The 12,863-nt window shown below is 44.5% G+C and overlaps 1 protein-coding gene across 1 annotated transcript; it reads right to left on the reverse strand.

The window, feature by feature from the left end:
* Nucleotides 1-622: 622 nt before the first annotated feature.
* On the reverse strand, nt 623-8,721 carry LOC128400885 (gap junction beta-3 protein-like). The gene is made up of 2 exons (XM_053363564.1): nt 8,126-8,721; nt 623-2,357 (listed from the first exon to the last, which is right to left on the reverse strand). The coding sequence occupies exon 2, from the start codon at nt 2,355-2,357 to the stop codon at nt 1,131-1,133; it is 1,227 nt and encodes a 408-aa protein (XP_053219539.1). The 5' UTR covers nt 8,126-8,721; the 3' UTR covers nt 623-1,130.
* Between the last annotated feature and the right edge of the window lie 4,142 nt (nt 8,722-12,863).

Below are 12,863 nucleotides of genomic sequence, written 5' to 3' on the forward strand. Positions count from 1 at the left end.
ATGCAGTAGCTGGCCTTGCGAACATATGTGAAGTGGGCAGTGAACTTCTGTATAAATATTAGATGGATGTTGGGGAAACAAGCCTTCTCTGTAGTCCGATGTTCTTGGTAAGGTAGCCAGGTGAAAAAGAGAGCCGGGCTCCTGCACCATTAATAGTGGTACTGAAATGGCAATTTCTCCCTCTTTTTCACAATTGTCAAAGGTCTAGGCATTCTGTCCCATTTTTCTCCTGGCTCCTAGGTGTTGACCATGTTCTTATTGGCTGATTTTAATTTATCCTTATTTTGTTTCTTTTTGTCTGTTTTTTAAAAGATAGATAGATGATAGATAGATAGATAGATAGATAGATAGATAGATAGATAGACAGACAGGCAGGCAGGCAGGCAGGCAGGCAGGCAGGCAGGCAGATAGATAGATCGAATTTATTATTGTAGCTTATGCCACTTCTCTCTCTCTCTCTCTCTCTCTTTTCTAGTAAGTCACTCATGCCATCTTCAGAAAAGTAGCATTTATTTGCCTATAAATAAATAAATAAATATTCTAAGAAAATAACTTCTGGGCTCGTTGAGTGAGTTACCTGTTAGTGACTAAATAATTACCAGTAGATTTTTTTTTTTTTAAAAAAAAAGGTATAAGATTATTCTAATCTAAGAGAGTGGGCGGGTTAGTTTTACCATTTTCAATCGTCCGATTTTCTAAAGTGTATGGAGAAAATTCAGAGCACCCTAGACTTGGAGTGTGGGGCTTGCACCACATTTCCACGTGTCATTTTGATCTCGACTCATTTTGTCGCTATGCGCATGGTAGCATTTGAAATACGCAATTCTTAAAAAAAATAAAAGAAATGTTGGCGTGCTGTCAAGACACAGTGCAGGCAAAATCCAGAATGATAGTGGCCCACGTCCTGCTGTGGCCTGGAGTGAAGCCCAAATAGCACCCCACTCAACCACATGAGGGCCAACCACTTAAAATGCATTGCTGCCCCATTCTTGCCTTCCTCAGTTCCTCCTCTTGCGCCTTTATGATGCCCCTTGAGGCAGGCCGCATTTCCCCCGGCTGCGTGGCAAGGCCAGCCCTGTGGCAATCCTTTAAGGTACCTCTCCACTTCCTCCCCGTCACTCGCTCCCACCCTACACCCTCCTCTTGCCCCACATCTCATACTTTGCCATATATTTTACCCCCTTCCCTCCTCCTGGGCTACCTCGGCCCCTTTTGGGCCCAGGCCTCACTGGCTCTTTCATTTGCATCATCCCAACAGTCCAGTTCTTCTTTTCCGGCCCCAGTTCTATGTCTCCCCTTAGCAATTTCCCCTCCGAATCCTCCTTGGTGGGCATGGAGCTCCGGCTATGCCCCGCCTCACTACCCTGGAAGTAGCAGGGGCAGTGCCGATTCTCCTGACAGCCGCAGGCCGCGTTTTTGCCGCCGCTGTTGCCTTGGCGGCAGCAGCAGTTCGCTCCCTCTGTCTGGCACCTGCATCCCACTGGTCCTGCCGCACTGCAGTCACTGCGGTAGCCATATGCCCCTTCCCATCCCAGGCCATCGCCCTGGGCATTGCGACATCCTGCTCCGTTACGGAGACAGCCGCGTTCCGCGGCCTCTCCATCACAGTTGCCGCAGTGACCGGCCGCGGGCTTCCTTGTGCCGCCACCACTGCTGCCGCCACAAAAACCACAGGCCTGCCCGCCATGTGAGGCCAGATAGCCAATGCAGACGCAGACGTTGGCTGCCGCGCAAAAGGCCAGAACCCACAAAATGGCCTGCTTGTCGGCTCGTCCGTTGAGAGCGCACTGGGCCGTTTCGGGGCATACTGGGTTGTTCGGGCGGCATGTGACGATTCCTCGGGTCATAATTGGTAACTGGAGGCCAATGAGGGTCCACATGAAGCTCAGCTCTATGGCCAAAATCAAGACTATGGTGAAGATGTAGATCCCGTATCTCCAGCCGCCAAATTGAGGTTTGCCAACTGTTTCGCAGCACCCAGTTTCCCCAGGCTTTGGTTCTGCTTCCCCAGGCTTCCCGGACTTGTCCGTCGTCGAAACATACACAAACTTCATGAGCGCCACAGTGAAGATGATGGCGATGAAATGGAAGGTCCAGAGGGCCGAGACGGGGATGGGGAACAGCTGGTTATAGCAGAGGACCGAACAGAACGTCTTTGCATCGCCAGTATCTTTGGGCCACTGGCAAATCATATCGGTCTTGAGGGAGTCCCAGGGTCCAAAGGCAAAAAAGAGAGTAACCATGCGGAGGCCAATGAGGAAGTACCATGGATTGATACCCTGGCATAACTTCTCTGCAGACAGTACCCCAATCGTTGGCTGGAAAAGCCGGGAAATTCCCCCGATAACGGCCGCCATCTGCGAAGGCAGGAAGTACCGGTAAGTCAGGATAAAGAGGAAGTTATTCAAGCCTAAAGAGGAGGCTGCAAGCCTCCACTTCCCTTTCTCTTGTATTCTCTTATTCCTCCTATCTCTTAATTATTTTTTAATTATTTTTTTTTAAAAAATGTATTAATGCTTTTCAAGTTTATACATTTCACTAATTTTACAATCATTGTAACATTTCAAAACTTGACTTCCTTCCCCCTCTTTCTGCGGTTCCTTAAATTTATTTTTAATATCTTCTGCATATCCAAATGAACTCAATTTGCTCATTTATTCATCTATGTTAAATATGTACTCTTATAAAACTGCAGGTTATTACAATAATCCTTCCAATGTTCTCATCTGTTTACAATTTATCTGCAAATATTCAATAAATCATTTCCATTCTTTTATAAAAAGTTTGTTATTTTGATTTCCTATTCTTCTGGTAAGTTCTATTCTTCTGCATATTCCATAAGTTTTTGTATCCATTCTTTCTTTGCACCGACTTCTGCCTCTTAGCATTTTTGGGTGAGTAACATTCTTGCCATTCTAGTAGCATACGTTAATAAGTTTCTATACAGTTTAGGTAGTTCTGTCCCTATAATTCCCAAAAGAAAAGCTTCTGGGTTTTTTTTACAAACGTTATTTTAAACATCCTTTTCAGTTCATTATATATCATTTCCCAGTAAGCATTAACCTTACTACAGGACCACCACATATGATAAAAAGAACCTTATTTCTCTTTACATTTCCAACACTTACTTGATTTAGATTCATACATTTTTGCCAATTTACTCTTGTGTTAGATACTATCAATATATCATTTTCGTATAATTTTCTCTTAGACAATAACATGCTGTAAATTTTATCTCCATATTCCACAATTGTTCCCATGCTTCCATGCCTATATTATGACCAATATCTATTGCCCAATGTATCATTGAGGATTTTACTTGCTCATCCTTTGTCTCCCATTCCAATAATATTTTATACATTTTACACAGCACTTTTACATTACATTCCAACAGGTCTCTCTCCAGTTGTTGTTCCCCAGATATTTGTTCCCCAAACAAACTTATTTTGAACTTATTTTTAAATTCTAAACTTTTGGGATTCTTTCCTGGAATCCTGGACATCTCCCTCCCATTTCCACATTCTTTCTGCCTTACTTTGTTTCCCCTTACTCACATCCTCTTTCCCAATCTATTTTCCATAAATATATATATGTATATTGATAAGGTTTCTTACCCGCCCTTCACCATAAGGTCCTAGGGCCAGTTACACAATAATAAAATACAGAATTATAAAAACAAATAAAGCCATTACAATTAAGTATGGTGGGGTGAGATTTAAAATTGACCCAATAATAATAATAATAATAATAATAATAGTAATAATAGTAATAATTTATAACTTATACCCTGCCCATCTGCCACTCTGGGCAGCTCCCAACAGAATATTAAAAACACGATAAAACATCAAACACTAAAAACTTCCCTAAACAGGGCTGCCTTCAGATGTCTTCTCAAAGTCAGATAGTTCTTTATTTCCTTGACTTCTGAAGGGAGGACGTTCCACAGGGAGGGTGCCACTACCAAGAAGGCCCTCTGCCTGGTTCCCTGTAACCTCATTTCTTGCAGGGAGGGAACCAGCAGAAGACCCTTGGAGCAGGACCTCAGGCTGAGTGATGGGGGTGGAGACGCTCTTCAGGTATATAGTTAAGAGGTATATAGTTAACAAGTATGTAGTTAAACATCTAACACATGTTTAAACAAAACACCTTTGCCTGCGTGTGTGCTTTGTTCCAAGGCCAAGTTGTGTGTTAGATGTATTAGATGTTGACACTGATAATACTTTACAAATCAGTTAAAATTTATACAGGCAGCTACTGCACTGTAGTGGTTTGGCTGCATCCCTGCACTATACCTTCAAAGCACATTTTACCTCTCAGAAAATTCTGGGTCCTGTAGTCTGATAAGGGTTTATGGGAATTTTAACTCTGTGAGGGGTACAGAATTCCAGCTTGTGAAGGGAAACTGACAGAAGCTTCAAGAAAACGGATGGGGTTTAGTAGAGAAAAATAAATTTGGCAGTTTTCCAAACCGTGCCAAAGTTGAAGTTACTGTTAATTAACTTAAACACGCATCTAATTACTAAATATATTAACACATGAGATATGTTATCTCTCTTCTAAAAGCATTAACATGTGTCCAACTCCACCCTTATCTGACTTCTCTTTCAGGTGTTAAGCTTCTTGAGGGCAGATGCCTATTTCTTTTCGTAAAACTCTGAAAGATGTCCTACATAGATGGTATGGTGCAAGTAATAAGCCTAAAAATTATTACATTCTATGGGAAGGAACTGGGACAAACTTTAAAGGACACACATGGCAACACATTTATGCTACGTAAATTGCACATTGCGGTGGTATGTTGATCAGAAGAAATGTTGCATATAAAATGCAGGCAAGATGCTCTCAATACTAAAAACCTAAAAGAAGAGAATAAAGTTTACAAATACAGATATTTCTTTTCATTTGTTTGGCGGGGGGGACGGTATGAGTTTCTGTGACTTATTTAAGTTCCATTGTTCTAAGCTCATTTGCTTTTGTTCCTAACATAAAAAATTCTTGTTAGTTCGCCATTGGTGCAATAAAGGGACATTATTTTCTTGGAGAGGTCTTTAATGTTAGAGAAAGAAATAGAGAGATTCTGAGTCATCTTGCATGTCAAGCTTCTGGTTGCTTTATTCACATGTAAAATGTGAATAAATTTTGGAAAAATAATGAAACTTTGGGAAATTATGTTTAAAATGACATAAAACATGTTAACTATGTGTGAAAATGAAAAATGGATCTGTCAGTTGACATTTTCAACACCACTGCATTTCAGTTACTTTCAGGTGAACATGCGTAGGATCAGGCTGTGCGTATCTAATCAGAACCAAAATATACCCTTTAAATGCACAGGCTTAATTGATCATCTGAGTTATAAAAACCTGTAATAAAGTAAAAGGCTGACAAACTACACATGTTAAAAATTTAAATGCGAACTTAATTTGTTCTGGAGGTCTGTTCTTAACCTGAAACCGTTCTTAACCTGAGGTACCACTTTAGCTAATGGGGCCTCCCGCTGCTGCCACGCAATTTCTGTTCTCATCCTGAGGTAAAGTTTGTAACCTGAGGTACTACTTCTGGGTTAGCGGAGTCTGTAACCTGAAGTGTTTGTAACCTGAGGTGTTTGTAACCTGAGCTACCACTGTATTGCAATAAATTAATAGCTCCATAGATACAATTGGATGTCCATCTGGAAACTGATTTCCCCCCTCTGAATCTATAGTCACACACCCCTTCAGAGTTTAGGGACTATTTATTTCCTGGCACAAGACCATTTTTGCTTGGAGTTGCAAGTGCATCAACACTGCAGACCAGGGTACCATGGGAGCGTCAGTGTTATGATGCCCACAGGAAACACAGGTGACTTCTGTCATTTCTCCCGTTGACAGTTTTCCAGCTGTCATTTCTGCCTTCAAAGCATTGGCCGTGTGCAGCAGGGAAGCTGCGATGAAGGCTGATCCGATAGGGCAAAGGGGGGCATTGCCCCACCAACTTCAATCTGCCCTCAGCCAGCCCCCAACCTGCCTGCCTTTTTACTTAACAACCAATCTGGGGCCTAACTCTTGTCTGTCATCAGCTCTGGCTGTACCTACTGCTGGCAGCCTTCCACCCTTCCAGTCCCCAAAAGTACCAGCCGCTAATGCAGCAAAAGAGTTATTTGTGGCCCTCCAGTCGTTGTTTGACTCCAGCATCCATCCATCTTTCCCAGTATGGCCGACAGCCAAGGATCATGGGAGTCGGAGTCCAACAACACATGGAGGATACAGGTAGGATTGGCGGCACGTTAATGTAAACTGGAGCACAAAGTTCTGTAAGGGGTGGGGGCACCTCTAACTCTCCCTCTGCCCTGTTTGTTTTGCCATGCATATATATATTTTTAACCCACCTTTCCCCCCAGGAGCTCAAGGTGGCAAACATGGTCCCCACCCCAACCTCCATCCTCCATTTTGTCCTCACAGCATCCCTGCGAACCAGTTTAGGCTGGGTGACAGTGTCTATTACCCGAGGCTGCGCATCTGAGCTTTGTGGCTGAACTCCCTGGACTCCTCTCAGCCCTAGTCCGATATTCTACGCACTACACCGCAGCATGTGAATGGGCTGGAGATTATTTATTAACGTTCTTTCATAAAATGCATGTACCGCCTGCCTAAGCAAAAAAATTATATTAGCAGTGCCGAAAAGACTACGTTGACATCAATAGGCAGGGAGTTCCAAAGTGCAATGGGAATATTTCCTCCTCCTTTCAGAAGAGTACTGAGTTATACGTAGCTTCAGAGCTTTCTGCATTGAGTATGCCTGAAAATACTATGAACTGATACCATCATGAAAATCAAGGGGCACAGAAAGGCAGGTGAAATGTAAGAACGTTAGCCCTTGCTGATCAGACCAAAAGGTCCATTTAGTCCGAACATCCCATTTCTCACAGATGCCTCTCAGAAGCCCACAAACAGACATGAAGGTGATAGCCCACTCCTGGCAAACTTGTAGAATTTGAAGGAAGGCTGCCTGCTTCTGAACTTGGAAGTTTCAAGTCAGGACTTCTCCACACCTGTTTCCCTGCTGCTTTCCCCCTGGGGAAACCTGATCTTTAGCCCTGAATTGGAGCAATTGGATTTTCCGCAGATTGCTGTTTGTTCTGATTTAGCATTAAAGAGCAGGTTTTCCAGGGGAAAGTGGCAGGGGAAAGGCAAAACCACTTGGACCCCTACCTAGAAAGCAGAGAGCCGCTTGGACCCATGCTTTCTAGGACAAGTGGAAGTGTCCTAGATGGGTCCAAAACACCGTGATTCATAATCACTGATAGCCCGGAATCCATCTAACCGGCATTTAAAACTGACTAAGCCAGCGCAGTGACCATCACTGCCCCATCTCCCGGCAGAGAGCTCTGCAAATCAGCCTTGAGTTTTGCGAAGAAAAAGGACTGACTCCCTGTTGCCCGCCCGGATTTTATGCGGACCTCCAACGAAACTGAATGTTGGGAGATCTGGGACAGCAAAAAAGAAAGGACTTCTTCAGAATTAATTTTTGGGATTTGCTCTCACAAGAGGCAGCAGTAGTCACCAACTTGGACGGCTTCGAAAGAGGACTAAGCAAAGCCTTAGAGGACAATGGCTACTAGCCTTAGCCACAATGGTTATGCTGTGCCTCTTCGGGTTGGGGGCAGTGTATGCTTTTGAATGCAAGTTGCTAGAAACAGCAGGAGGGGAGAGTCGCTGTTGCACCCGGGTCTTTCTCGTGGGCTTCCCACGGGCATCTGAGAGAGCAGGATGCTGCCTTAGATGGCCACTGGCCTGATTTAGCAAGCTCTTCTTATGTTTTGTGCTCTAGTTTTATATGAGAAGAAGGAGACAAGCCTCTTGCCATCTACTCTCTTCCTCCCCCATCCATAAAGTTATTCGCCTCTCTCCTGTCTCTCCTCTTAGTCATTCAGATTCCTCAGCGTGAGGCCTCCAGGACTACAACAAACACATCAGCATCAGCTACCATGGCTGCTGGGGATCAGTCAGAGCCAAAGTGTAAACAATCAGGTTGGCACTATGTTGGGGAAAGTTCTAAGATCAAAAATGACATCTCCTCCCTCCCTCCCATTGCTCTGGATGTTAAGCAAGTTTCCTCCCTCCCAGGTAGAGGATTGCCTTGGTACCTTTTTTGCTCAAAGATCCTTCTCCTTCCCGATGGTTGCGCTCCTTCGCTCCTCTCCTCCCTCTGAAGCACTTAATCTCCCTATGAAATATGGCTCCACCCTGTCACCCTTAACTCTGCCCAAGGAGGTAGCCAATCTAACTAAATTAAACTTTGAACTGGAAGAACCTGCTGCCAGGATAAGAACTCCCACACAGTCCCAGCCCAGATGATCACAGCGTTCATAGGTTCCCAGGGGGAAACCCCTAAACCTGCTGCGCAGGCTTGTCCCTTGAAGAGGACCCAGGTGTCCTGTGGCTTGCAGCCCTCCTGGCAGAGTTCCTCTACCCTTAGAACAGCTGCATGGCAACTCTATTGCGGGTCCAGAGTCACGGTGCCAGTTGGCCTTAGGGAATTGCAAGAGTTCCAAATTACTATGGTAACTAGGGCAATCGTAGTGGAGGCCTTCTTCCATTGGAGCAGACCTGCGCATTAATGGGAGACACTAGTGTATTACTTTATTTGCCGATGGCATTTTATGGATGCTAGAATAGTCCCTTAACTGCTGTTCTTGCCCTTCAGACTAGAATTAATGAGACTTTGGGAGGGTAGCAGGTCTGGTAGTTAACAATGATAAATCAGAGTTCATATGTCCCTGCCTGCCCAAAAGCAAATCCAACAGATGTCCGCTGAAATTCAGCAGTTTAAAACATTTTGAGATCCATCCCACAAAAGAGATTAAACAACTTTGTAAGAGGTTTGTAAATATGGGTTTGTAAACTGAAGTGCAAAAGGACCTGTCCCAAAGGAAGAAACAAAAACCTTCTTGGGTCGATAGGAATGCCGTACTTAAAATGACACTGCTTCCCAATTTCTCGTTATTTAAAGGCTTCTGATAGAGATTCTAACCATGAATTTCAAAGATGGGAGAAAATAGACTCTTTTACTGGAGGAGAGGGAAATAGTTTGCATAAGTAAAGCTGCTCTATATATAGAAGTAGCAGGAAATGCGGGTTCAGGGTACCTATCTTGAGATTGTACAATGATGCCTTTCAGATCCAGCAACTGGAAGTTCATTGTTACTACAGAACTTAGCCCACATTATCCTACCATTAGGGCAATCCCTTTTTTTACCCTCAGTGAGAAAAGATCTCCAGGGGATTCAGAATTGGTTCCTTCATTCAGCCCTCAAAGTGTGGGGCACTTGGGCACACAGACTAGTCCTTGTATTATCTCCATGTTTTTCCAATTTCTAGATCATCCACAATTTTGTGACCCCTGTCAGTACAAGCAATATGTGGGGAGAGAAATACTTAAGATACAATACAGTGGTATTTCGGTTTACAAACAGTCCTGTTAACGAACTATTCGGTTTACGAACTCCGCAAAACCGAAAGTAGTGTTGCCTCGGTCTACAAACGGAAACTGAATGGTGGAAGGGTACCGGTGGCAGGAGGCCTCATTAGGGAAAGTGTGCCTTGGTTTAAGAATGGATTTGGTTTAAGAATGGACTTCAGGAACAGATTAAGTTTGTAAACTGCCATATCACTGTACAAGATTTGTTTCACAGAGGTAAGCATCTCTCAGCAGTTAGATAATTTGCTGGAACCTTTGTGAGCCTCATAGTCTAGAAGATGCTGTCGTGTGCCAGGACCCCTCACTATTTGAGAAATTGTGTCAGCACCACCCAAGGCAGGCGAAGGGCGATGTGACCACTGTTCGCCAAATCCTTCTTGATCAGTAGCAACCTGATTTGGAGAGGGAGGGGGCATTGAGCAATTTGGGAGGCCGATATCGGGAGAGAAATTTCTGAGGGAGACTGGAAATTACTATGGCAGGTGTCATCCTTCAAATTGGTTTCAGCTCTCGTGAAGGGATAATCACTTGAGTTGATTCATGGGTGATACCTGATTCATTCCAGTGTGCTTGCACCCTATCTACAGCTCAATGTCCATCCCCTGCACAGGTGGTTATAAATCCTGGATTGGCACTTCTTTAATTGTTTTGAGGAGCAAATTTTTGCCATTTGTCTGTCTCGGAAGAGGGTGGAAGAATGTGCCTTTGGGAGTAAAGATACATTATTTAAACTTTTAAAGCTACACATTTTGATGGCTCCTTGAATGAAGATTGCATTTCTGTGGAAGAGCAGAATTGGTATGCAGTTTGCAGAACTGGTATGGCAGAGTGTGGACAAAGGACCTCGCGGACGATAACTCAACTCTGTAGGGGTGAAATTGAATGAGACAAATTCCATGGTAACTGGTTCCCTTTTATTTCTTTTATCAATTCTTACCCGAGATGCAGTGGTGGAGGGAGGGGGTGTGGGGTGCATGGTTTGCCCCAGGTGTCATCACTGGGGTGTGTGTGACAAAATGAGTTTGGGTTTTTTTATTAAAAAATTGGGCTCATGAAACTTTTTAGGAGTGACGTGGTGGCTTAGGTGCCTGCAGGTTCCGCACTGCCTGAAATGGCAGCGTGGGACTTGCATCTGCCTACTGCCTACTGCCTCTCCCTCAGCCACCCTGCAACTGAGGGGGAGGTGGCGGAGAGGCTCCAAGCGTCAGAGAGGCTCGCCCTGCCCCCATGGCCGGATTGCCCCACCCCCAGTTGCAGGACACACCCCCGCACCAGGCACCCCAGCAACTAGCTATGCCGTTGCCCAGATGAACCCCAACCATCTACTATTCTTTTTAATTTTGGGAGGGGCCTCCTGGTGTTTTAAGTCTAGGCGTGCTCTCTCTAGAATACTTTGGTCAACATAATTACCGTATTTTTCGCTCCATAAGATGCACTTTTTCCCTCCTAAAAAGTAAGGGGAAATGTATGTGCGTCTTATGGAGCGAATGCAGGGGGGAGGCAGGTAGGAAAAGCCCCCAAGAGCCGCACACAAGCTCCGTGGGGCTCTTGCGGTCTTTTCCCTAGGAGGGAGAAGGTACTGACGCGGGCAGTCAGTCCTTTCTCCCTTCTCGTAGAAAAGCCTGCAGGAGCCGAGCGCTCATTAAAGGGTGCATGGCTCCTGTGGGCTTTTGCGGGAGGTGGGGGAATTGCCATAACCGCGCGCAGCCTCTCCCGGCCAGGAGAGGCTGTGCGTGGCTATGGCAGAAGCCAAGACAGCCAGTGGGATGGATCCTGCTCGCTGTCTTGGCTTCTTTGCTCTTTGGGGCTCGGGGGGGGGGGAAATAATATCTTTTTTCTTGATTTCCCCCTCTAAAAACTAGGTGCACCTTATGGTCCAGTGCGCCTTATGGAGCAAAAAATACAGTACTTTTCAAATGTGGATTGTCTTTGTTTTAGTCCATAGCAGGGTATACACATAAGTCCTGTTGCTTTGCCTGCTTCTTTACTAAGTGGGAACACATTCCTTGCTTCTTTGCTTTCCTTTTTTATGTGGTCAGTGGTGTGATTTGTATCGTGTGTAAAAATAATAATCTACCGTTGTTGTTTGCTTTGATGGTATTATAAAATTTAATTAGACAAAACTCAAAGCCACTCCAATGGAAGAATGCGATCCTCCGGGAAGTTTGTAAAAGAAGAGGAGGAGACGTGAGGCAGGAAATGCACGACGAGATAAAAGGGAATCTGCTGATTCAATGACATGAAGTAATATTACAATTAAGATTTGGGCACAAATGACCAAAGAGTGTATGGAATCTTGGAAAACAGGTGATCTTTCAACAGCCAGAATATTACTAATCCTAAAAAAAAAAGACACTAATATAGTTCATATAGTTATATAGTTCAAAGTTCATTTTAATGAAGTAAGTATACCTGACATTAGAACACTTAATATTGAGACCCTGCCATGGGAGCAGACGGGCTTTAACCCTGATCTGCAGCCTGCCATTTGCTTTGTCGAAAAGGATCCATTTAAACCATCTGGATCATGATTCCAATGGGACAGAGAAGTTTTTTTAGTATTTTTATTTTATAAAAGCCATCTAATATATTGTTATGAATGCCAGACTCCCCTAAATTCCTGGGTCCAGCGGGTGTTAGAAATTAATTAAAGCTTGGGATGCTAAGCTGTGTCCTAGACACTTCTAATCCCTGGAATTAGCAAGTGTTTGAAATTCATTAAGGCTTGGGGTGCTAAGCTGCGCCCCATTCAGCACCCAATCATATGCACCCCATACGCCCATTTCCGGCCTATGGCAGGGGCGTGTGTGTATGTGCACGCACACACACGTAGTGATGACAAATAAGACTCCCTCTGGCATCTACACACCTCTCCTCTTCCAGCTGTTAAAGGCCATCTACCTCCTGCCCCAGTTTGGGGGGCCCATCACTTACAATGTCTTGTGTCCCCCCCCCCACCCTGCAGCCAGCATGGAATTTGAAGAGCAGTGAGAGGGACCAAGGAGGGAAGACCCTTGGGAAGGCTCCAAAGGCCACATCCAGCCCCAGGGTCAGGATGCGCCCTATTCCCTGAATTAAGAGGATGCTTGGTTGCAAGAAATAAATCCCCCAGATTTCACTGCCTACAATTCTGTATCTGAATTCTGCAAATGGTGGGAGATATCCCAAAAAATCTGTAATTCCCAACCCTTTGCTTCCCATTATTCTTAGGGGAAATCCATGTGCTTTCAACATATTGCGTGGAGTATGCGGCCTCCGTCTTGTGGTTCCCAGTCTGGCCAGTATAATAACCAGTTACCAATCCATGTTCGGCTGCCAAAAGATCATTTGGAAACCAGAATAGTCACTTCCAGGTTTGTGGCATCTGGGAGCCAAAACATTTGAGAACTAAGCTGTTTGAAAAC

This window comes from Podarcis raffonei, chromosome 13 (assembly GCF_027172205.1).
Source record: "Podarcis raffonei isolate rPodRaf1 chromosome 13, rPodRaf1.pri, whole genome shotgun sequence".
Taxonomy (NCBI): domain Eukaryota; kingdom Metazoa; phylum Chordata; class Lepidosauria; order Squamata; family Lacertidae; genus Podarcis; species Podarcis raffonei.